General features: G+C 34.9%; 1 protein-coding gene across 3 annotated transcripts in view; it reads left to right on the top strand.

Moving 5' to 3' along the window:
• LOC145985350 (putative phosphorylase b kinase regulatory subunit alpha) overlaps positions 1 to 26,589 on the top strand; it is an 83,336-nt gene that overhangs the window by 28,659 nt on the left and 28,088 nt on the right. For all 3 annotated transcript variants that reach the window (XM_083119258.1, XM_083119260.1, XM_083119259.1), the window contains exons 12-22: positions 1,523 to 1,595; positions 2,153 to 2,244; positions 8,369 to 8,536; positions 8,911 to 9,082; positions 12,662 to 12,798; positions 14,483 to 14,587; positions 15,542 to 15,732; positions 17,004 to 17,093; positions 20,004 to 20,142; positions 22,078 to 22,130; positions 24,908 to 25,060. In XM_083119258.1, the coding sequence (XP_082975384.1) occupies positions 1,523 to 1,595; positions 2,153 to 2,244; positions 8,369 to 8,536; positions 8,911 to 9,082; positions 12,662 to 12,798; positions 14,483 to 14,587; positions 15,542 to 15,732; positions 17,004 to 17,093; positions 20,004 to 20,142; positions 22,078 to 22,130; positions 24,908 to 25,060 (1,373 nt within the window). The remainder of the gene's footprint in view (positions 1 to 1,522; positions 1,596 to 2,152; positions 2,245 to 8,368; positions 8,537 to 8,910; positions 9,083 to 12,661; positions 12,799 to 14,482; positions 14,588 to 15,541; positions 15,733 to 17,003; positions 17,094 to 20,003; positions 20,143 to 22,077; positions 22,131 to 24,907; positions 25,061 to 26,589) is intronic.

Below are 26,589 nucleotides of genomic sequence, written 5' to 3'. Positions count from 1 at the left end.
ATATGTATAATTCATATGCCATGGTTGTGTAAAGCATATTTCTAAATATACAAGACTATTTCTAAATATGCTGTTCATTTTGAAGGAAAAAACAAGACAGCCACCTAGTTTCATACAGTTATAGGAGGTGACCGAACTATTCAATATCATGATTTAATATCAGTTATTGTATTTTTACTTTTGTTATTCAGAATTGCATTTCTGCCACTTTTGTCTAATTGTGACATTGAGGGTGAGTGATAACAAAATTAAATTGATGAAGGGACATTTTCAAAGGATGCCCATGCCCAGGCTGGGATTCAAACCTCTGAACTTTGGTAATAAGATAAAATGTTGATCACTTAATGTGCTCTGCCATTGAGCTGGCTGTATACTCGCTTTATCAGTATCGGTTAGAATTAAATGTTGCTGATGAATATTGCTTGTTTGTGCAACACTTGTACATTAATTAAGGGAGTGAACGAATGCAATATTATTGATTACATAAATTATGTACTTGCACTTTATCAGTGTCAGTAAATTTTTTGTATTAGTCCCTCCCTTTCCCTGATACGATCCTCATAATATATTACACTTAATGAATTCTGCACAGTGTAAATACATTATGCTTAGAATAAAAGTAGATATTGTTACTTAAACTTAAGAATAATAACTGCACTGAAGTAGATGAAACGTTTATTTGGTCATTGTTTGAACACATTTACCACACATCTTTCTCAAGAGCTATGAGCATTATGAAATATAATGCTAGTTACAAGCAATAATCAGTAATAAAATTATCACTGCATGTTTATTTTGCCGAAACATTGAGCAAATGAAGTTTAGCACTACAAGTACAGTTCTTATTAAAATTGTAAGCTCCAATGTGAATATGTGAATGTGGTCTTGTGTGAAATCCGCTAAGTCTTAAATTATTACTTGAATTCTAGTATTAGCTAATTGTAACGTGTATAAATAAATTTTAAAAATTGTTTCAGAACATACAGATATTCTCCTTTGACACTCTTGTATCTGTGTTCTGGATTATTCCTCTATCTTTATCCCCTCATGGTTCCATGCAACTTCACTTCTACATTCTGTTGGCAAGAGACTGCTATTTCAAGTTTGACTTTCTCGCTAAATATCACATTTTCATGTTTGGTGTGTGTGAAGTAATTTTAACTGTGAATGTCCAATGCATGATTTGAAAGTTATTTGATGATCATTGATCGTACTGTATGATGTACTAATTCCACATATTGATTTCTGTATATGTACAGCTTTTGTTATTAGTATGTGTTGTTATTGCATGCAAAGTACTAAAGGCATGTTCTTTGATGTTTTATGCTTTTTGTTTGATTATAGTTGTGTCCTTCCCTAGCACTGTCATAAGACTATTGTACACACTGTGTTACATGAGAGGAGAAAAGGGTTATACATATATCCAAATACAAAGGGTGTACCATTTTATTCTAATGTGTATTTAAAATTTAACATTTGTTAACTTTATTGTCTTACATTCTCTTAATTTTCTGGGTTTCAGAACAAGGAAAAATCCCAATTGCGATGGTCACTACAATGAAGAAATTAAAGAGTGGATATATAAATGGGACAAGGTGAGTAATTTATTGTGTAAAGTCCATTATTTTCAATGAGATTATTTTACAAAGTTCCCTACGCCAAGTAGGGCAGATAAAAATATAATTACAGACATAGGACCAGGCACTGACAGATGATATAGTGAATATCAATGAATAATTCATGTATTTTCTAGCACAAGATGTAAGATTGTATCTTGTGTCAGATAATTTTTAGTGTTTGATAGTAGAGAGGAAATGTTATTAGATAAATGACATTCATTTAATATTTCTAGAGCTGAACCTGTACCACTTTTAACTAATACTGGTGCTTCAAATTTGAAAGAATTAAAAGTTTTTCAAAATATTGATTAATTTTAATAAATACAATATTCCACTGCAATTATGTGCATTAATGTATTAGTTTTATTTTAAGCTGTGCAAGGAATTACTCTGAATTAATCACAAAATCAATTTTTTGGCACAGCATTGGTGTGTTACACCTCATTTTTGTGGACACCACAAAATATGCAAATGTCATACTGGTCTCTACCAGAGAATAAATTCCAACCCATTCTTTCTTCATTATCTTTCAGAGTAACTCTGGGTAACCTAGGAGATTTTCTCAACACATCTTGCATTACAAATTTAAGTTTTCTTGGGAGCCAGGAGGATGGATTGCCTGACAGTAAGTGCATTGTTTCTTTTCTGTGGATGATGTAATTTGGCATGCAGTTCATATTTAATTTTGCTTATTTACACTTCGGTAGGTAAAAAAATGGACACCTTTACTTTATTTCTGCTATAGAGTTCTATATATTGTTATTCTTTATGCATTTGTTCATGTGTGATTCTCATGAACTGCAGCAGGTCTGGCCTCCTTGGCAGAATAGTTAGCACAGCATCCTACAATGCCAGGCGTCCTTGGTTCGAATCCCAGTTTGGGAATGGGTGTTCTTTGTGAGTGCCCCATCATTAGTTTCATTTCATCTCTCATGCTGATCTTCGCAATTAACCAAAATTGGCAGAAAAGTGAAGTAAAATAAAACAAATCAATCGATTAATCAATCACAAACTGCAGCATTTTTTGGTGAGAAAATGTTATTTTTGATGCCATTGTAAAATTTACAACAGCATTTTTTTTTAAAAAAAAAAAATTGCAAGTATCCTCCAACATTTTTTAAATTTGTACATACCCTTTCACTGTACCACTGTTCAGGCATCCTTAGCACAATGAGCCTCCCCGATGGCACAGTGGTTATGTCGTTGCCTTGCAATCAATGGGTCCCGGGTTTGAATCCCACTTTAAACTGTAGGTCCAGTCCTGATTAGCCTTACTGTGCATAAAGTGGACTCAAAACCAAATCAATCTATCAACTTAGCACAATGAGTGACGTATCATGCTATGAAGCCAGAAGTCTCAGGTTTGAATCCTGGGAAAAGCACACATATTTTATTTATGTTTCTTTCATCTGTTGCATCACTTCATCATCATGAAATATCTAAGAGAGGTAATAAAGAAATGTAAAATAATCACAGTGGAAATACTGTACTATCGCATACATAACTTCCCCTTTTTTTCCTGCTGCACTTGGAGCATGAGTGAGGTTAACTGCCAGAAGTGGCTAATGTGCATAAGATGCTACTTCTGTATCTTTGTTACATATTATTGAAGGGTGTAACTGAAGGTGGCCACGGTGGCTCAGTCGGTAACGCGTCTGACTACCATGCTAAAGGTCCCGGGTTCGATCCCCGGCCGGTTCAAATCCGGGAACTTTTCTAACGGTGGAAGCGGCCCCGGCACCCACCCAGCGTCGAATAACATGGGTACCTGGGGGAAACCCTGGGGGGTAAAGGCAGTCAGGGGCATGATACTGATCACATCATCCCCACTCACGACCGGATCAAGAAAGTGTGGGGCGTTACCCCCACACCCCCTATACGCCTTCATGGCGTGGTGCTATGCACAGGGGAGCACTTTACTTTTTTTTTTACCTTTTGTAACTGAAGGTAAAAGGTAGGTAGTGTTCCCTGTGCACATTGCACCATGCCACAAAGGCACATATAGGAGAATGTGAAGGTTAGGTCCCACACATTCTCGAGCTGGGTGAACTTCAAACCTGCTTTTTAGGGATAAGGCTAGAAAAATTCCAATCTCAGATAACCCACCCCCGGAATCGAACCTTGGTCTTGCACATACCAGTTAGGTGCCCTATTGACTAGACCACCACAGGTCCTTGATGTGACTGAGCAGTGCAAGAACTTTCAGGTTGCCAATGGCAACCCAGTTGTAATAAGGAAGTTTTAGTTTAGTTTGCACAATCTTAGTTTTCTCTTCTTCATAATATTTCTATTTAGCAAAGCAGAATATAGGAAAATAAAATACCAAAAGGTCAACATTAGTGAAGATAAATGTAAGTCATCTTGTAAAAGCATTTTAAAAAGTATGATGAATATTTTTCATAAATAATAGAATTATTTCAGCTCTTAAAATAGTAGAATTTATTAATGATAGGATATCATATGCAGTTTTACAGGGTAGGTGGTGTAAAATTATTTTAATAAACATACATGCACCAACGGAAGATAAAGATGATAATACTAAAGATGATTTTTATACAGAGTTAGAACAGGTCTTTGATAAATTTTCTCAGTATGATATGAAATTTCTGTTAGGTGACTGTAATGCACAGATTGGCAAAGAAGATACATTTAAACCCACGATTGGTAAAGAAAGTCTTCATGAATTAAGTAATGATAATGGTATAAGATTGATTACTTTTGCAACCTCAAAGAATTTAATTGTGAAAAGTACCACTTTTAAACATAAAGATATCCATAAATATACCTGGTCTTCTCCAGATGGTAAAACTCATAATCAGATAGATCATATTCTCATTGATAAGAGAAGGCATACTAGTATAATTGACGTTCGTACACATAGAGGTGCTGACTGTGCCAGTGACCATTATTTAGTAATTGCTAAATTAAGAGAAAGACTCTCAGTGATAAATCATAAGCAACAAAATCTAAAAGTTCTAAAATTTGATACAGGAAAGTTTACTGACGAAAGAATTAAGAAAGATTACCAAATTAAACTGTCAAATAGATTTGATGTTTTGCAGTATTTAAATGATGATGAAAATATAAATGAAACAGACGTAAATAAAAATTGGGAGCACATACGTAATGCAATAGAATCACCAGCTAAAGAAAGTATAGGATACCATAAACCGAGAAAAAGTAAGCCATGGTTTGATAATGAATGTCATAATCTAATAGAAATAAGAAATCAGGCTAGACTTAGGTGGTTAAATAACTCTGATGATACAAATCTAAACAATTATAATAGAATAAAGCGAGAAGTTAACCGCACGTTTAGAAGTAAAAAAAGAGATTACTTGAAAAGCAAAATTAACGAAATTGAAACAAACAGCAAAAATAAAAATATCAGAGATTTATATAAAGGTGTAAATGAGTTTAGAAAGGGGTGGCAACCTAAAGTAAACTTTATAAAAGATAAAGACGGTGATTTTCTAGCTGACCCAAGCGATATTCTAAATAGATGGAAGAACTACTTTAATGACCTTTTAAATGTCCATGTAGGAGATAAATCAGAAGTAAATGAAGTACACACAGCAGAACCTTTAGTTCCAGAACCTAACTTGACTGAAGTTAAAGATGCTATTAAAAGGCTAAAGAATAACAAAGCACCTGGCATTGATTTAATACCAGCTGAGTTAATTAAATATGGTGGAAATTCATTAATATGTCAAATTCATAAATTAATTTGTTTAATATGGAATAAAGAAGAAATCCCTCAACAGTGGAAAGAATCCATAATTGTTCCTGTGTTTAAAAAAGGTGATAAAATGAACTGCAATAATTACCGTGGAATTTCTCTACTCTCAACAACATATAAAATATTATCTAACATTCTTTTAACAAGACTAACACCATATGCTAATGAAATTATAGGTGATTATCAATGTGGATTTAAACGTAACAGATCAACTACAGATCAAATTTTTCACATCAGACAGACACTTGAAAAAAAGTGGGAATATAATCAAAATGTCCATCAGCTATTCATTGATTTCAAAAAAGCATATGATTCTGTCAAAAGAGATAAATTATATAATATATTAGTAGAGTTTGGAATACCTAAGAAGCTTGTTAGTATGATAAAAATATGCACCAGTGAAACAGAAAGTAAAATTCGTGTGGGTATTAATATGTCTGACAAATTTACAATTCATGATGGGTTAAAACAAGGAGATGCATTATCTCCATTGCTATTTAATTTTGCCTTAGAATATGCTGTTAGGAAGGTAAAAGAAACTAAAGAAGGACTAAAATTAAATGGTGTGACTCAGTTGTTAGCATATGCAGATGATGTAGACTTACTGGGGGATGATGTGAATACAATTAAGAATAATGCTAAAATATTTTTTCAAAACTGCTAAAGAGATAGGTTTGGAAGTTAACAAAGAGAAAACTAAATATATGCTTACAGGCCGAAACCAAGTGTTAGGTAATAATCAAAATCTAATTATTGATAACAACTCGTTTGAACCAGTTTCCAAATTCAAATATTTAGGAGTAATATTAACAAATGAAAATTATATTAAAGAGGAAATAAAAAGTAGGCTTAATTCAGGAAATGCATGTTACTTCTCTCTTCATAAACTTTTGTCTTCTCGTATAATATCTAAGAAACTAAAAGTTAAAATATACAAAACAGTAATTTTGCCTGTACTATTATATGGATGTGAAACTTGGTCCCTTACATTGAAAGAGGAACATAAATTGAGAGTATTTGAAAATAAGATCCTTAGGAAAATCTTTTGACCTAAAAGGGATGAGGAGACAGGTGAGTGGAGAAGGTTACATAATTTAGAACTACATAATTTGTATTCATGTCCAGATATTATTAGAATAATTAAATCAAAAAGACTTAGGTGGGCAGGCCATGTGGCACGAATGGGAGAGGAAAGAGGAGTTCCCAGGATTCTTGTTGGGAAACCTGATGGTAAGAGCCTGTAGGAAGGCCAAGACAAAGATGGAGGGACAACGTTGAGATGGACCTAAGGGAAATCGGTAGGGATGGAAAAGAGTATATAGAACTTGCTCAAGATAGGGAAAGATGGAAGGCCTGTGTTGATGCAGCCATGAACCTTCGGGTTTAAGAAGGCTAGGGAGTTAGTTAGTTAGTTATGATGAATATTTAATTGGAAGCCAGTTTCGTAATGCTAATGCATGAATCTGGAGCAAGTATCGAAAGATTACATAGGGAATAACACTTTTTTCATGTTTCAGTAGTACATAGCTACAGTTACATGAAAGAAAATTTAATTTCCTATTAATCTTTCAGTACTCACACCAGAATTGTAATTTTTATTACATCCAAGTGGGGCTCGGAACATGTTCAAATGGTTCATTTGCTACTTCTATCTGTGCAAACATATTTTTAAATTATGCATATCTGTTTAAGGTTTAATTTAATTACACATATACTGAGGATCATTATTAAGAAGTTCCCTGGTGACTTGGAGGTGAAGCACATTTAGTGGTCAACTTTCGATCTCCTCACCAAAGCTCCTGGGCTTAGAGTCCTGGTCTGGGCATTCATCAAATTTCATCTATTCACCACTCATCCCCATCGTCATAATTAGTCAAAGGTGGTAGAAAAGTGATTCTAAATGAGAAAAATACAAATGCAAATAAAAAATATTCCAACGTTTTGGAAGCTTAATGTTTGCACCTTTACAGCTTTGAAGGGTCCATGTCTTTCTTTCATTCTGTTTCATTTTTTTTAATGTCACTTTTGTAGCTCTTGGGTTAATTGCAATAATAATGATGAATAGGGCTAAGATTTTTATTATTTAGCATTTTTTTTTGGTAAGGGTGATGTGTTCTCTAAATATATAGAAATTCATATTGTGAAGAAACTAATTGAATTAAGGTGCTTTTTAAGGGCATATTTGGCCATTTCTATGTGATAAAGCATATTTTGGTGTATTTTCGGTCATATTCAGCATATTTTAGCTTTTTCAAGAAATATACAGTCATTTTCCAAGTGGATTCGTTTTTACTCCCATGTTCACTCGGTTTTTTTTTGTTTCTTTTTGGACAGCAGCAAAATCTTTTTCATTTTTAATTGAAAATTTACAGAAAGTATTCATTGTGCATTTCAACTCATCAGGGCCCATAAAATGAACTAAAATAGTATGTGTATGAAAATATTTCAGCATAAGTTAGATATTGATGTTTGAAACAGTGCAGGAAGTATATGAGGCCCAGATGAGATGGTTTGGACATATGAAGAGGATCGGAACAGAAAGGCTGCCAGAGAAAGCATAAGGGCATATTTTTCAAATTATAGTGCATATTTTGTAAAATTTTAGGTCATAAGAGCATATTTTATTTTGCATATTTTGGTGATTTTTAGGTCATAAAAATCCTAGCCCTAATGATGAATGATGAACTGATGAAATGGTCAATGGGACAAACATGGTGAATACATTAATGCTTTACTCAAGGTTCACAAACCTGACACCTCTGGTTTTGTAGCACATTACACTAATGGAAGGCAGTAGGGCCCATATCTGTAGATATTTCATTCACCAGCAGAAACTAGGTTATGTGAATCCAACAGAAATGATGAAAAGAAAGTAAGATAATCATTGTGGTATGGAGTACATCTCCGATCCGTAAGTGTATCCAGAGTTTGCAGATACAGGTGCACTATGTTCATGGTTTGAATATACCACTCTTCAATTTATGCCTTCTTATCTCCTTTTCAATTCTAGAGTTGAACCCACAAGTGCAGCAGTACTTAGGAGAGCACCTGCTTGAGAAGTCCCTGACTTCACGTTCTCAGCTTCTTGTCAAAACTCCTGTGAAGAGGGCAAAGAGTATGCGTCGAAGAATCTCAGTTAAAGGAACCATCAAGAAGACAAGATCTATTGCTGTAGAACGTATGCATATTTATTTTTTACCTCTGTTTTGTACCATACTGTACAGTACTTTGTGTGTAATATATTTCATAACTTTCATTGTGCATATGTTTAAGTTTTGAAAGCAATGTTTTTGAATTTGTTAGCAACAAAATATTAGAAATGAGTAGAAATTTGGAACTTCGAACACAATTTGCTTGAATAGAAATTATAAAATTGTCACACTATGATGTTTTATATTGTAAAAGAATCCGTAAGCAAACATTGAATTTACATTCAGCTTGCAATTCTATTTAATTTAATTGAAATTAATTCAGTCAGTCTGCGCTTTGAAAGAAATATAATTAAATTGCACATATACGTACGGATAATACATTTTGTTTTCTGTATTGTAGCTGAAATATTAGGAATGCAGAGTGGGGAGCGTCGAGTATCTATAATGAATAGTCACCAACTTGGTATTGAAGTTGAACGCACGGAAATGGAGCCTCGAAGTCCATCGCCTGATGAAAATTTCATGCCGTGGAAGACTCTCGCAATTCCAAATTCACCAACTCCACGCCACAGGTCAGTGATACATAGTTAACCCATTAATGCATAAAGTTTACAAACCCCAGTCATGAAATTTTTTTCATGGTTTTGGTATCAGTACAATTCAAATAAGACACAATATATGATACATTTTTATTTTTACAACGTATGTAAGAGATACAGTGCGTCCGATAAATCGGACACTGTGCACTACGATCACTTCCGTGTATCCAATAAATCGGACACTGTGCACAATGATCGCTTTCATGTTTTGTCTATAAATAGCTGTCCCAAGGAAAAAGTATTGCTGTGGAAAATATGTAACCAAAAGAAAATGAAACGCTTAAGATCAGTCATGTGCAGTGGCGGATATTGGGTTCCAAAATGGGGGGCAAGGTGCCAATGCCAAATGTAGGTCGCAAAGACAGTATATTTCCCTTTGTAGATAAGGTTTATCATAGTGAGGGTGCAAAAGTGACGAAAAATGGGAATGGCAACTGCCCCCCTAATTCCAGCCACTGGTCATGTGTATGTTTACATACATACATAAATAGATACCCATATTTCGAAGAAACAATACAAAAGGAAACGTTTGGAATAGAAATCAACTAATATACACAAAATTATTATTATTACAGTACAGAACACAGTTGTCCGTTATCAGTTTGTATCTGTGTACAACTGGAAATCTATCATGTAACCACTACTAGAGCTTTTTTGCCCAGTTCTTGAACCCAACATGGATGAACTCTAACGAACTGTTTTGCGTAGTGCCTCCCGGTGTAAGGAATCATACTCTCGTCGATGGAAAGTATTTCGTCCACACCCCCATGCTGTTCGAAAGATGAGGAAAGTTTCTCGAAATATGGCCGTATCTTGTACAGACGATCGGACTCATCTATTTGTGTATTATCATTCAAATGAATATTATGCAGAATAGTCTCAAACCGACCACAACGAATTCTTTCAGAAAGTATCGAAGGAGTATATTTTTCTTTTGACCAAATATACGTCTGTTTGAATATTTTGCATAACCTAACAACAAGAGACCACCAAGAACAACAAGAAGTTCTTCTTTCGTCAAATCAAGATCAATATTTTTGTGTGAAGCATACAATTTGGATTGATTTGTAAGATTTAGCATGTCCTCATCAAAAAATAAATTATAAAAGTCGAATGGTGATTCACAGTTTTGTGCTTCTTCAGATGGTTCAATAGGTCAACACTCAGTTTGTAATTAGAATGAAAATATCCTTTTCTTCCACAAGGGTCTTGATTTAGTCTGAAGACGTATTCTTTTTTTGAAGCACCATTGTGGTAGATGTAGATGCTACATTACTGGATGAACCTTCACAATCAACACAACTTCATATTTTAATTTGCACCTCACAAACGCTCATTACTGTATTTTGCCAAAAATTGTTTAGATTGGCCGCATGCTGATCATCAGATTTATCACTGTCTTCGTCTGTATCCTTGCCATCCACTGGTGGTGTAACATAAATGAGTTGTTCCTCTTCCTCCCCAACATCTTCATTCTCCAAAGTAGTCAAAATTTGATCTTACACACACACACGCACGCACACATACACACACTAATGCACAAACACGCACACATTCACACTAATGCGTAAACACGCACACATTCACACTAATGCATAAACACGCACACATTCACACACTAATGCATAAACACGCACACATACACGCATACACATGCAGACATACACACACTAATGCACACACTCATAAACGCTCACACATACACACATATATGCACACATACACACACTAATGCACAAACACACACACACACACATACATACACATATATACATTGACAATGTCTAAACATCAACGTTATCGAAAATTTTACAGAAAATGGAAAATATGCATAAAGTGCTCAATGTGCATAGAGTCCGATATATCGGACACTATATTTTCTCTCGCAATAGCAGCTCAGAGATGAAACTAATGTACAAATTATTGTTACATATTTGATTACTAATGTTTCTTACGCATATTTGTCAAAACACATCTCGGATAAATGTCAACTACTACATATGAATTGAAATTTGCTTTCCCGTTACGCAGACACGCAGTACATCTCTCTCTCCATGTTTCACTCCCTTACAATTTGGCGGGAAATTTACAATGTTGCCAAGCCTGTGGGGTGACATATGCATCACAGAGGTACCAAAGAACTAGATTTGATAAATATAACCAATTAAAGTAAAACAGTGTTACAGAAAATGCAAATATGTCAACGTCCGATTAATCGGACACCATGCATTAATGGGTTAAAACATTACAAACTTGACTTTCCACACAAGATAGATATTAAAAGTTCTGTTGCACTTATTTAGTTCAGATTGACAATGACAAAATGTCACCCCAGTGTTTGAGTGCATCGAGCAGACAAGTCATGTTTTCGGTGCTGAGAGTTCCAGGTTTGGATCATGTTATGGGCAGGAATGCTCTTTGTGAATAGCCCTTCATTAAATTTCATGTAGTCACCAGTTACAATTAACCAGTGTGGCAGAAAAGTAATGTAAAATGTTGAAAATGCAGCAATGGCTGAATCATGAATTTAGAATGTGGATTGATGACAATTATGTAATTCTGAGATTCAAGTAAATGCCACCAGTGCAGGTTAGAAAAATAACTGGATTCTTTTTAAATCAAGGGTGAATTTTTTTCCAATTCGAAGTTATTAGCAATAACATTAGATGTATTTACCCATATATTTTGACTGTTTTACATAACTTTTAAACCTCTTCAGTTTATTGCAATGTTGAAGATGATTGATAGAATAGCATTAGACAAACACAATACTTCAACCAGAATTCAAACCTAGATTCCTGGCTCCAAAGTACATTATGCATAAATGAAGTATTATGGTAGTATTCGGAAACTACAATAAGTAACAACTGACAATAATGTTTATAATGTATGGTAACTGCAATAGTTGTTGTATATGTAGTCGCTAGATCTTCATGTGCACACCATTGGTTGATCTTCCATCAGTGCACATTGCAAAATGTTGCATATTACATTAAAGTGATGTGGTTGAGCACAGTATGTCACTCTTGTCCCCATGGACAGTACTCTTTTATAAAACCCCGAAGGATGAATTCTACAACTTCTTGAGAAAAATAACATGCAAGATTCTTTCTCCTGTAGCATCACAGATTGTGTTTTTGTTCCATGTTCAACGCTGCATGATGCTGCCAGCTGTCAAACATTGCAAATATTAGTGCTTGTTTTTATGTTAATTTGCAAGAGAAAAGATGCAATGGAACCTTGATATACATTTTCCAGGAACCTGATGGAAAATGTAAAACCTGATAAAATTGTGCAATCCATTGTTTTATTAGGACCAAGAAGATTAAAGTGATGATACACAGAAAATGCAAAATCGTAGTTTTACTCTATGTTCAGAAATTTGTAATGGTGCAGAGTAATTTTACAATGTTTTGAGATTTCCAAACATCAGAATTAAATACAGAGAAACTAGTACTCACTAGTTAACATCAGCAAAAATGTCTTTTTCAGATATTCCATATCAAACTTCTCCATTTTCTTTTAAAATTGTTATGTAACATATAATTCCAGGTCCACCTCTGATACACAGTATGCTGACACGGAGGTGGAAGAGCTGCTTACAATGTTAAGGGAAACAGAACATCTGGAGGAGCAAGGAGATATCTTGCAGTATCTTGTCGACACCCAGGGACTTAATTTCAATACTGGTAAAAAAAACATGTTTTTTCCTATTAAATTGGAGATGGGACAGATTCATTGGTACTCTATCAGTATTGGCTATTATAGGCATATTCACATATCAGGATATCAGTAAAATTATCTGTAATTTTAAATATGTCTGTAAATAGCCTGTAATTTTGTGCAAAATTGTGCTGTTTGTTTAAAATTGTTATGAGTGTAAACATAAGATTCATAAAATTAGGCACACACAGACTGAAAAATCTATGTAGTACATCTCCTGTGTGTGCCTAATTTAATGAATTGACATCTCTACGCTGGTAGGAACCAAGGCAACAGCGAAAAATCAGGCGAAGCCAGACCGGCTCGGTAGCTCAGTGGTAGAGCAATGGCACAGATTACCAGAGACCTGGGTTCGAGTCATGATTGAGCCTGCATTTTTCACTGAAAATCTACGTAATAAAATTCATATGTCCTAATTTTGTAAAGTAAAAGTTTAAATAGACAGTTTCTTTTTCAAAGGTAGAATCTCCTTCAGTCACCTTGTTGCATACACTAATTAAGGAGGTTAATGAACCATTCATGTTCTTTAAGGAGCATTTGCAATTTTGTATTGGATCGGTAAATATTAGTTATCAACACTGATAAAAAAAAAGTCGTCATATCAGTCAGTCACTAATATAAATGTAGAACATTTGTAGAAATATCTTAAATGAAACTAAACTTTTCTTTTTCAGTGTGATTCACTTTCTTATAGTTTATTGAAGTTTCTTACTTCCTTAGTATAGGGGCATGCATATTTCGTTTTTGACGAAAAAACGAAATTTGAAAAAACACATTGTAGTGTTAATTTTTCATGTTTTTGAAAGGTGTGAGGTGCATTTTGTGACCATATTTTGACACGAAATAATGCGAAATGAACTGTAAAAAGCGAAATTAACTCTTAAACACGAAATTCAGGGTTTATTCACCGACGCGACACCTTCTGAGGTCTGAATTATCCTGAGAGTTATGCAATTCCCGGAAAATTGATTAATTCTGCTGTTAAGATTGGAGAAGCAAAAATGGACTCCTTTACACAGAAATAAACTTAATACTCTGATAATGTGCTATTAGAAGTGAAATGTTAATTCTGTGGAAGTGTAGTTTTTAAATCAAATTTAGGATTATTTTCACAATTTTAAAACCAGTATGTCTTTTTATATACCACTTTTCATCCATTTTTTCACCGCTTTAACACCGATATTTTATTTTATTTACCGCTTTTGAACCTGAAATTGACTCCGTTTTTGTACCGAAATTTTGCTTTTTTATTTACCAAAAATACGTGCCTCTATATATAACTAATTATATCATACAATTTCTAAACAATATAAACATTAGCATGCATGGTAACCAGGCCAATGAGTGTTTTCTGTCATATTCATGATAAAAATTTACATTGATTTCCTTTGAATGAATTATTACGGGTTTATCATCAAACTCAACGTAAAAAGTAAGTACTAGGTACGCAGTGGTCATTATTATAAAAATATTTCAAATGTGGTGTAATATGTAACTATATTAGAACATAAATTCATAAAGATTTTCAATTATTACCTCTCGGTAGTATTCCATATTTTGCATGATTCTCTTAGAAAGAGGACTGTTTTATGATTTCCTTTTTTCTCAAAAGAAAAGATATAATTTCATATGTATGATTTTGAATTTCAGGTATGACGGAAGGAGGTAAAACAGTTACTGTAAGGGATTTGCTGAAGGTGTTGTTCGAAAAGGCTTGCCAGCAGAAGCTGTGGGGACTTGTAAGGCATACAGCAGGTAAGTAGTTGCAGTACAACATACACTGGCAACTCAGCAACTGTTGGCATTTTTTAAGTCAAATGACTACTGCATAGACAGGTGCCTAACAGCGATGCTACATGTGAATATTCATTGTAGATGCCACCGAGTCAAGTGCACATACACAATTTTCATTTTTGTAGACATGGTTTTACTTCACTGATGGTTTTGCAGACTTCACTGATGGTGTAGTGAAGACACATAGTGGTTCAGATCCCACTTTAAAGTGTAGGTCAAGTCCCACGTAGTTTAATTCTGCATAAACTAGACTTAAAGCAAACACTCAGACTTAAAATAATACAGGAAAGCTTTGTCAATACAGAGTATTTCAAAAGTCATGCAGTCCAACTTTTGAATGTCTATAACATGAAAACTGTAAAAGATATGTACACAGGGTTTTGTGCAATATAAAGCATCATCCATTGAAATTATTTTTTTTTCAATTCTTAATATTCTTTGAGTACTTCGTACAGAAAATTCTATAAATTAATAACTGTTGGAAGTCAGCATTAATTTTTTTTTCCAGATTGGCACTTTCGAATGAGAAAAAAAATATGAGAAATTATCGAAGAATAAAGCCCAGTCCAGTTTAAAACAAGAGCTGTGTTGATCTACCTGGCTATTTAGGTGTTAAGTGACATCTGTTTTATTTATGTTGTCTATCATATAAGTAAATCAAAAGAGTATTTTAAGCACATTTTTGGTAACTGACTTGGCTGAGTTGCAAAGTAATATACTTCTATTTTAAATTTAAATTCTGATTAGCATCCAATAATCCATGAGAAATCCATGCTAGTTCAATGTATATCTGACCAGTCCTCAATCAGAGATCATTTTCTTTTGTTTTATGGTTGAATAGATTCAATATATGGTATTTTGATTTGTCAATGCATCTATTAGAAGGCTGTACTTATAAAGTTCTACTTTTGTTAGGTATGCTTGGAAAGAGAGTAGAAGATCTAGCTAAAGCAGTCACAGATTTGCTGGTGAGGCAGAAACAATTGACGGTCGGGATGCCTCCAACAAATGAACATACAATTACAGCTCCTTTGCCAGAAAATGAACTCAGACAGCTGATTCACCAGGCGTATGGGGATGACGAGAGCACAGCAATGCTCACTCAGGTATGCAATAGTGTCATGTGGTGAAAATCTTGGGTGTTCACAGCCAACCCAAATTCACATGCAAAATTTACTTCCCCCACCCCCTTCTCTGCTACAAAGACAGACAAATCAATTATAGATCACTAACACAAAGTAGAAAACCGTGAATGTGAGTGCAAGTGACTGATTAATCCAGCAAACAAATATGTGAAATTTTAGTAAAAATCAAAGGTCTGACTGCCAGTTTTACAGTGCTATGCACTAAGAAATAACTAACATAAACTACAGTGGAATCCCGATTTTATGTTCCCAAATTTAAATATTTTCCACATTATACATTGCAACTTAATGATCCCAGCATAGCAAAATGTTATAAAAATTTTCTTCAACTTGGTTCCCTGAAAAACATAAAATCGAGGTTCCACTGTATGTTAGTATTTGTTTCAATTTGCTGAGAACAAAAATAATGTGCAAATTTAATCAAGATTAAGAGCTCAGTCTTTTCAATGCAAATTACACTATTAGCAACTACAGTGTGTATATATATATTTAAAAAAAAAATCATTAGAGCCACATTTATCTGTAGGCTGCAGCCTAGGTGCAGGATTTCTGGAGGTGAAAAAATATAAGTATTCAATAAACAAATAAATATGGTAGAAACGAAGCCAATTCTCTTTTACCCAAAATCATGGAAATTTGAAATTATGATCATATGTTTTTGGAACCTTGTTCTACCAAAATTGAATTCCATAAGGATCAACTTCAGAAAGTAAACACTAATTTGGAAGGGTTTTGTGTTACAGTTAAGCTATTTAGTTACATATCTGAATTCACTTTGTTACGAAAAGACCTTAAAAATGCTGTTTTCCTGCTATGTTGACTAATCATGATGATGAAGGTGAATGATGATTAGTTGAAATTGATGATGGAACACTCACATGGCTATGCTGTGACTCAAACCCCGTGCCTTTGGTGGTAGGATCATGGGTCAACAGCTTTTTTAGAAAAAATATATACTAGCTATTTTAATATTCTGTGTTTTTTCACAAATGTTTTCTCAGCGGTAACCTGGTAGAATAACATATGTTAAGCAGCGGTCATATCATAGTAATTTATAATTTCTAAGTTGTTCACATATCAGTTGTCAGAAGGAATCAAAGTTTTTAAACTGATGCTGATCCTCTTTTGTTTTTTTTATTAGCAAGTTCAAATCTATCACACTTTCTTATTTCTGTGAAATAGGATTCACATGAGCAAGCACTAAATACATGGATTTTTTTGTTTTCTTGTAGGAACTACTGGTATACCTGGCAATGTTTATAAGGACAGAAGCACAGCTGTTCCATGAAATGCTAAGGCTGCGAGTAGGCCTTATAATCCAGGTATGTATAAAAGTAAAAAAGTAAAGTGCTGCCCTGTGCTTTGCGCCACGCCAGGAAGACGTATAGGGGGTGTGGAGTTAGGGTCCCACATTTCCTTGATAACGACCGAAGATGGGGGTGATGTGATCAGCACCACGTCCCTGGCCGCCTTTACCACGCAGAGTTTACTCCAGGTACCCACCTTATATGATGCTGGGTGGGTGCCAGAGCCACTTAAATAGGTGGAAAAGAATCCCAGTTCTCCTCCGTAGGGGATCGAACCGAGGTCTCACATGGTAGTCAGATGCCTTAACACATTCGAGTCTGGCCTCATAATACAGCATTTTTATCTCTGTTCTGCGGTTTTTGGTTGTTTTTTAAAAAAAATGATAGAAAAAATATTTTTAATTTGTTTTTATTTACCACATATTTCTTAAATCTACAAAACTTCCTCTTTTCAATGAACAAAAATTTGTTAAATTTTCTTTTCATTTTCAGACATTTTTGAATATTTTTTTCAGCAATGTTTTGTGAAAAAAAAGTACAACATTGTAACAAATGTTAATATAGATATATTTTAAGTTCATAATCTAAAAATTTCAATAATTAACTACATAAACTATCAATACATCTTTTGAATCTTGCATAAGTAAATACTTCACTTCACTTCAAGAATACTTCTTATCTGCACATAACAAAAAATAATTACAAAAATAATTACAAATTACAGGTAATTAACTTTTGTATGACAAAATGGCTGCAGGACAGGACCAGATGATGTATCAGTTGGTTCTGCGTCATCTGTAAAAATTAAACAAATAAATAAATAAACTAAATAAATAAAATAAATTTTCATCTGACATACACTATAATAATAAATGGAAAAACTAAAATACATCAGTGCATGTAGGAGAATCAAGCAAGAGGCAAGATGAATAGACCCAAAAAAATTACCTCTTCTCACTTCATTCGTAAAATACTAGAGTTTGCAACACTGTTTATATTGTCGACAATTAATTATTACGAATATAACCTACCTTCCAAATCTTCAAATTCATCTGCATCATCAAAATCGTCGCTAACTTCAAACTCTGAGGCAGAATCCTCTATGCAGTCTGGATCTAACGACGCCATTCTAAACAATGCACAGTACATCAACCCGATAACAAAGAGTCGCAGGTGCGAGATAAAAATAGCACATGAGTCACCTAGCGGTCGGAATTTCAACAGAGGGGCTTGAATGAACATGCACATGAGACGAAGTACGAGCATAGCTCGTCGTTCAATCGGCAAAGCGATTGCATACCGCAGGATTGCCTGTTGTTCGTCCACATTGACTTTAAGTGCACTGCGGGCTATGCCCGTCGTGAGACCCCAATGTGTTAATGACGGAGTTACCGTGGCAAACATTCAGGTATGTGTACAGTACAAAATATGTAATAAGTACAGTGTATGTAGGAAAGTGAATACATATACACACCTTAATTAGGGTGTCTACTAGTCAAGAAAAAGTCAAGAAATCAGCAGGTAGGTCAAGGAAGTCAAGAAATTATGCTTGTGGTCAAGAATTTTTGCTATTTTTTTACGGTATAGTGAACTTACATTGTTATATATCTGTACTGGGATTTGATAAAATTGAATATTCGGAAATCTAAAATTGTATTGAGTTGTGGTTTAGATTTGTTCACTTTATTTATTAAGAATTACATTCTTGAATGCATGAAGTTTAGTAAAAATATTAAATAAAGTAAATTTGGTCTTTCCTCATGTAGGATGAAGTCTGAAAGCATTAATTTTTACATGCATTAATAATTAAAGCAAGTCTAGATCTCTTGTTAAAAATGTATAACTTCAGTTTTCATCTTAACCGGCCTTGTGGTAGGTGTTTTTGATTGAATAAAAATATCTATTTTCTTAATTCTCAACTGTACATAAGTAGGGGGTGATTAAATAAATGTTAAGAAAATAGAAAAAAGGTCAAGAAAAAGGAAATAAAGGTCAACAGAAAATCATGAAAAAGTCTTGAATTTTGGATATGTTACTTTGGTAGACATCCTGTTAATGTTTTTATTCTATAGTTTATTATTGTTGAAATATCAATGTTCTTCTTGAAGGTTCGCATAACCACGTTTTGTACATGCAAACTGTTTTAGATTATTTTGCATTATTGTTGAAAGAACAAGTATTTTATAACATTGATTGTAGCCTAAAATACTGACAATGCATGTAAATTTTTTGTTTGTTTGTTTTGATAAGATGGAATTGTTTTCTTTTAAAGATAGATTGTGTAAATTACAAATGTCCTAATGTAACAATGTTTTTTTTAAAAGGTAGGCATAGAGATTAGGAAAGTTTGGATGAGGTTGGGAAGCTGCTTTAAAACCTACGCTTTACATTTTATAGTACTGTACTTAAGATTAAAAACCATGGACTCCAACCCAGGTTTCTGCTATGCTATGACATTGCTTTCCAACTGAGCTACCAAGCCAGGCCTGGTTTCACCTGATTTTTTTTTTTTTTTTTTTTTGCTGTGTCACAAAGTACTTCTCTTGTATGTGCGCCAAATCATAAGTGGATAGATTGGATTGATTTGGTGTTTTAAGTCCACTTTATGCACAGTAAGGCTAATCGGGACTGGACCTACAGTTTAAAGTGGGATCCAAACCACTATGTGCCTCCACCAGGAATCAAACCTGGCACCTTTTGAACATAAGTGGATAGAAAGTATTATTATGTCACAAGTTTTATTTAAAAATCACTGAATACATACAGCCCCTGAGAATTAAAAGATGTATAGATTTGATGCTAATTAATGCAACTGCACGTACATTTTTTACCAAATTTACACATCACGTAAATCCCATGTCGAGAAATAAATGCATTCAATAATGGTACATCAATTATGTGATTGTCACATGTGCTCATTTTCAGGTTATGGCAACAGAATTATCCCGTACTCTGAAATGCACTGGCGAAGAAGCTTCTGATCATTTGCTAAATCTGTCGCCATTCGAAATGAAGAATTTGCTACATCACATAATGAGTGGGAAAGAATTTGCAGTAAGCAGTGGTGAGTATTTGTTTTGAGGTTATATATATTTTCTATGTTTGTTATTGGTACAAGCATTTTGATCATGTCTTTACTTGTGTGTTATATATAGAGAGGACTTATGCCGAAAGTCTCTTTACTTTGTTACATTTTTTGCTTCACATTCTAAGATAACTATGACCACATGTTTCCATTCTTCCATTGTTAAATTTAATTTGTGGAAGGATCAGCTCACATCACAGTACTGTTATAATTTTTGTTTGAATGAATTAGTGGGAGAATGTACGTAGAAATTAGTTTAAAGTATATGCGTGCAACTTACCACAGTCCATCAACAACAGCTTGTCGATGAATTTTGTAAAGAATGGCATGACTCTGTGTTAGCTTATCAGAGTGATAATATTCCATCTTTTGCCTTATTCAACGTTCTTATTTTTTTTCTTCTTCAAAACACCTGGTGTATTATTGAAACTGTTTGCATGTACTTCAAAAATCAGTTCCTGTGTAATTTAAAATTAAAATACGAGGGATGATCGAAAAAAAGGTTACAAAGCCTATTATGACATATGTGTTAGACGTAGCTGGAAGATCAACACACCTGATGATGGAGGGCACTCAACACTAGTCCTCGATGTAATCACCTTTTTTGTTCAAGCACTTGTCACAACGGTAGATGAGGTTTTTCATACCAGTTGCACAGAAATCTGTGTCAAGTTCTCGTAGCCACCGTGAGGCAGCTCTTTTGACATCATCATATGTCAGATAATGGTGGCCAGCCAACCAAATGGTAGTCCCAGCTCAGCTGATATTGAGCGTAATGTTCTTCTTCTGTCCTCACGAATACACAGACATCCACAAGAGCACAGTTCACGTCAGTGGTTGAGGTACTGGGCCTACTGCTGTGTCCTGGGTTGTCATTAACAATACTGGTCCGTCCTTCTTTGAAGGCACGACACCACTTCGCTACATGTTGCCTTGAAATTGTCCCCTCCCCATACACCTCCACAATCTGCCTATGAATGTCAGCAGGTGTAGTTTTTTTTTCCCACAGGAACCGCACCACTGCCCTCACTTCTACTCTTGACCAATTTTCTAGACGAGTCACCATTTTAAATGGCCGCTTCTCGGGTATACATGGTCAGAATCCGAAGTCCTCAAACTCGCAACAAGACAAACATGTTATTAATTTACACATAAATTTTCGTTACGTTACAGTGAATAAAACAAAAGTTATATGCTTTGTAACTTCTTTTTCCGATCATCCCTCGTAATTAAAAATTCAATTGGTCTTTTGTATCTTTCTATGGAATATGTCAGCTGAAATGTGCACAAACATTAGAAGATGCACAACGTGGTCTTTTAAAAAATAAATCTTATCCTGCAAAAGAAATACATAAATGGGCATAATTACACATAGAAGTAACTAAAATATCTTGGTTAATTGTAGAGCCCCAATGCAGCCAAATGATTAGTGCTCCCACCTTTGCTGTGGGCAGTCCCAGGTTCGATTACTGGTGGAAGCCCCCAAAATTAAGAGTTCAGCATCATGAGGACAGTTGGGGAGCTATTTGGAAAGAAGGAAAAAAAAAAAAAAAGGAACAGGTCCTGGTATTGAAAGCCAGAAAACAGGTGCAATGGGACTTGTTGTGCTAACCATGAATCAACTGAAAAAATCTGTTTGGCTGGCCCTGGCCCTCAGATGGTGGTTGCACCATAGGGTTTAGTTAATTGGGAAAGTTTGTCAGTGCCAGAAAAATGTATAAGAAATTTCAGAGTGCTCTTCCCAAATTGTCTTTGTTGGCAACTTGGTTATAATAATTTTCTGGAGAACCTTGTGATGACAATTACATCACAATTTTTATTGTGATTCCCAAGTAACAGAAAGTTCATAGTATGAGTATATTGCAAAATAAGTATTGTTTATCTCTTTATTAGTTTATCTTTGTTTTTCCACAGTTGGGCATGGTAATTTCTCTGTAATAAGCAGCAAATCAAGCAGAGTGAGCAAGGTAAGTTATCAGGATTTTGAAAGGAAATTGTGTCAGTTGTGAAGGAAGCAAGAGCTTAGAAACATTTGATTGATTGTTTCATTTTACTTTACTTCGCTTTTCTGTCACTTTGGCTAATAACGAAGATGAGGATGAATGTGGTGATATGATGAAATATATGAAGGGACACTTACAAAAAACACCCATGGCATGCCCAGCCCAGAATTCGAACCCTGGACCTTTAGTGTCATAGTGCAGTGCGCTAACCACTCTGCCATGGAGGCTGGTTTAAAAACATTTATAGGCATCTAATGTATTATTTTGGAAATGTATTGGAATTCTGATTTAATTCATGGCAGTTTGGTTCATTGCTAGTGGGTTTTCATTTAATTGCTTTCAAACTTATAAAGCAGATAAATTATGTCAACTTTTTAACAAGGCAAACTTTAATCACATTTAATGAAAAAGCCAAAACAAAGTATTCCAGTGTTTGGAAGTAACTAGTTACAAGTAACAGTTGAAAAAATGTAACTGTAACTAGTTACTTTTAAAAGTAAGTAACTGTAACAGTTACTTTTTCTGATAGAAGTAACGTTTCAACAGTTACTTTACGACAGTTAAATTATTGGCGATTTAGGACTTAAAGTGAGCTGGAACTCGATATCTGCTGCAACACAAAAGCTATCTTTTGTTTCACTAATTCTTGCAAACAATAGATGAAGTGGAATAGAGAAAGTTGTACTAAATTTGTCTCCTGTTGGTAGGCTCCAGGTGCAGGTGACAGGTTTATCACATGTTTAATTTTTCGTTCATAGTCCTCAAATGCCCAAAGTGATATGCATATTCGAAAGAGGGATGGATTTTCCACAAGCAGGAAGATAAGCTTCTAGGAGGAGAATTCATTCCCATTGCTGACAGTTTGCCATTGTCAGGCATGTGCTGTGAAGTGTCTCTTGTTTCTGTAGTTTGTTCCTATGTGACCTTATAATTTCCCCCTTGTGTAAGTAGCATCCAATAGCTTTTCTTTGCTAGAATACCGGATTAAAATGGAAAGTGACATCCTGCAATATTTAAGTGTTTTTACAAAAGAACTTGACAGTACTGGTATTATAAACAAAACTGAAGAAGACAAGACCTAGCAAGTGTGCATATGAAAGCTGAAATCTATGTCATTTCATTTATCTCTCAATTCCAGATAATTTAAAAATATAATATAATCTTTATGCACAGCAAATCTCCCTTGTTAGAATATAATTTCAGAAAGTGCAAGTTCTTGAAAACTTCAATATATTTTACAAAACAGTAAATTTGGAGCTTCCTTGGTTGCAGAGTTATGGCATTTGTTCATTTTTTCTTTCTGGACTGACAATGGTAAAAAAAAGAATGAACTAAAAAGAAATACTTAATCATATAGACTTTTTCCTCATGATACATATAGGACATAGAAAACTGATAAATTCGTACTTAAATTGTAATTGTCAAGAGTTTTTTTGTGGGGACAGGGGAAGGAGTGAGTTTCTTAATCCCAGTGTATTCTATATGAATGATCTCCCTCTCTCTCTCTGTCAAGCACATAAACACACACTACTCATATTACATACTATAGAGTGGGACTCTGTAACTTTGCAAGTGGATCATGTTTTGAAGCTCATACATAATCTATGGGGCCAGTTGGAAGATGGTATTTTTTTTAGAAATATTTTTCGGTTTCAGCATGCGTTGTCAAGTTGATGGCATCACCGAACAAAAATCATTACTAAAATACAGAAGAATCTACATTAAATTCATTATCTTGATCACTTCCAAAACAAAAATGAGTCATGAAATTATGTACACAGTAATAGGCCTCCCAGTCACTGCAGCTGTTCTGATTGTAAAGTGGCCTTGAACTTTTTTGGTCAGGATACAAACTTAAATCGGCAACTTTTCGTCAACTATTAAAAAATTTATGACCCATATTTTAAAACCAAATTGTACAAAGCTTAATTTGAAGTCGGCTGACTCATAAAATGGAAATGTTCAACCCCCGTAAATTGTCGAGGTACCCCCTGGATCTCTCCGGCGGACACAAAGACACACACACACATACGTGAGCAGCGAGTAAGAGAAACCGGTACGTTAGATAGTTAAAATCATGCTATTTCTGTGAAGTTTCTAGAATGAAGAGTTATGTACCAGTAACATAAGTAAAAAACATGTAAGTCTTCACAAACTAATGTACTACAATTAATGATCGATTTGTGTAATTTGTTTGCAAGAAAAGAAAATTTCCAGCAGAAAGTATCTTACAGTTACATTTGAAGCAAAGTAATTGAGTTACTTTTTAAAATGAGTAACTGTAACTCTGTTACTTTTTAAGCAAGTAACTGTAACTAGTTACCTTTCAAAAAGTAACTTTCCGAACACTGAAGTATTCAAGTGTAAGAAGATATTCTTATTATGCTTAAATCAACCATTTTGGCTAGAAAAACGTAATCATATGGGCTGTAATGTGTTTGTGTTTAATAACTGTGTTCATATAGTGAAAGACACTAGGCCATACATAAAGACCTTGTTGATGGTGTAGCATAGCGTAGTGGTAACATTGTCACCTTGTAATTAAGGAATCCCTGGAGGAAGGATATATTGGTTTGGATCCCACTTTAAATTCTAGGTCCAGTCCCAATTAGCTTATCTGTGCATAGAGTGGACTTAAAACAGAAACTCAAGCTTGAAATGTAAACTAGGTAGCAAGTGTATATTACCGAGCTATGTGACATGTAAATGCATTGTCTATAAAATTGATTTCTCCACAACAGAAAAGTCAGATTGGTAGTCTTCTGGGCAAAGAAGAACCAGATGAACCTGAATCAGATAGACAAGGCCAGTGGTTAAGGCGGCGGCGTCTGGATGGAGCCCTCAACAGGGTACCCCGAGGTTTCTACCCACGGGTATGGTCTGTCTTAGAGAGAGTAAGTACTATCCATATGTGCGTATGCATATGTATATTACGGCTGTAACAGCATGAAAATTGCAGTGATACCGATATAAAATTGACCAATATAGATATAAAATGGCAAACATTTATGTCAAAACCGTTCTTTAATTTTGCGGAACCAAATATATCTGTCTCGTTATTCAAAATATTTCAAAACAGTGTTAGGCTCCATGGTGGAGTGGCTAGTTTTACATACTGCAATGAAATTTCTAGGTTTAAATCCTGTGGAAATATTGATGTTACTTGTGTCTATTTCATCAGTTCTCATCATTGTGGATAAGACATAGTTGCATTGTTATACAGTGTGTACATAAATGAAGTATACAATTCCAGATTTGCGAAACTTGCATTCCTGAAATACATTCCAACTTTTAAAGTTGTTTTTTTATTGCAATGTGGTCAGTGTGATTTTTTTCAACATGTGTGCCCTGTTCTTTCACTCGTGCATGATGCCAGGTGTTACATGGAGAAAGGCTTCACTAGTGTGTTTTTGTAGGTTGATGATAGACATCACCTTTGCATGTTGTAGAAAAAGTACCAAAAAAAGATATCATGTGGAGTAAAAATCAAGAGATATTTAATTTTGCAAATGAACAAACACAACACAAAAATACATAATGTGCACTCTCTCTCTCTCTTACTGAGATGCCATTTCTGTTTTTGAGCCAATTAGTGCCACCACTCACCAGAGTTCCAAGCTACTGCCACATAGGAAACAAACTCTCCAACAACAAAGATGTTCCATATATTGTAGTTCTCTTTCTAGTGAACCCGATGCTGCAGTGGTAGCATCATCGCTTTGTAATCAAGGGTTCCCAGGTTCGATACCCAGTGGAGGCACATAGTGGTTCGGATTCCAGTTTAAACTGTAGGTCCAGTCCCAATTAGCCTCACTGTGCATAAAGTGGACTTAAACAACAATTCAATCAATGTATTCAATATTTCTAGTGAAAAGAAGTTATACAGTAAGGTTGTTCGCTTTATATCCGACCATTTCTGATGGGTACTCACCTTAAGAGATACCGCGCCGCCACCACCGATCATGTTCTATTGGACCCCCAGCATTGTGGACTATCGCCTGGCATCGCAGTTTCCATTGCAGCAAGCTCCGGCGCAGGATAGGCATGGGAATTCTGTCCCACTCTTCCCTGCAAGCTTTCCATAGACCATCCAGGGTGCGTGGGTGGCGATGTTGAAGACGTCGTTTCAACAGTCCAAATGCGCAAAAATCCATTGGACTGGCATCTTGGCTTTTCACAGGAATGTCTTCAAACGGAATGACACGAATTCCTAATTCCTCTGCCATTTCCTGATAAAAACGTAGTGATGTTCTGGCGGCATGACTCGAAGCCTTGTTCATATGAATCATCACCTGGTTCGTGTCCATTCCATACAATAGTGGGATCTCTCTCCGATAGATAGGTGTCAGAATGGAGTCTTGGAAGTATCTGGCATTCACCTTCACGTTTTTGTCCACCTTGCGTATCATCAACTTACCCTCAT

The sequence above is a fragment of the Lepisma saccharinum genome, chromosome 3 (genome assembly GCF_977018435.1).
Source record: "Lepisma saccharinum chromosome 3, izLepSacc3.1, whole genome shotgun sequence".
NCBI lineage: Eukaryota > Metazoa > Arthropoda > Insecta > Zygentoma > Lepismatidae > Lepisma > Lepisma saccharinum.
The sequence above is the reverse complement of the archived record's forward strand: the minus strand, read 5'-3'. Positions and strand labels throughout refer to the sequence as shown.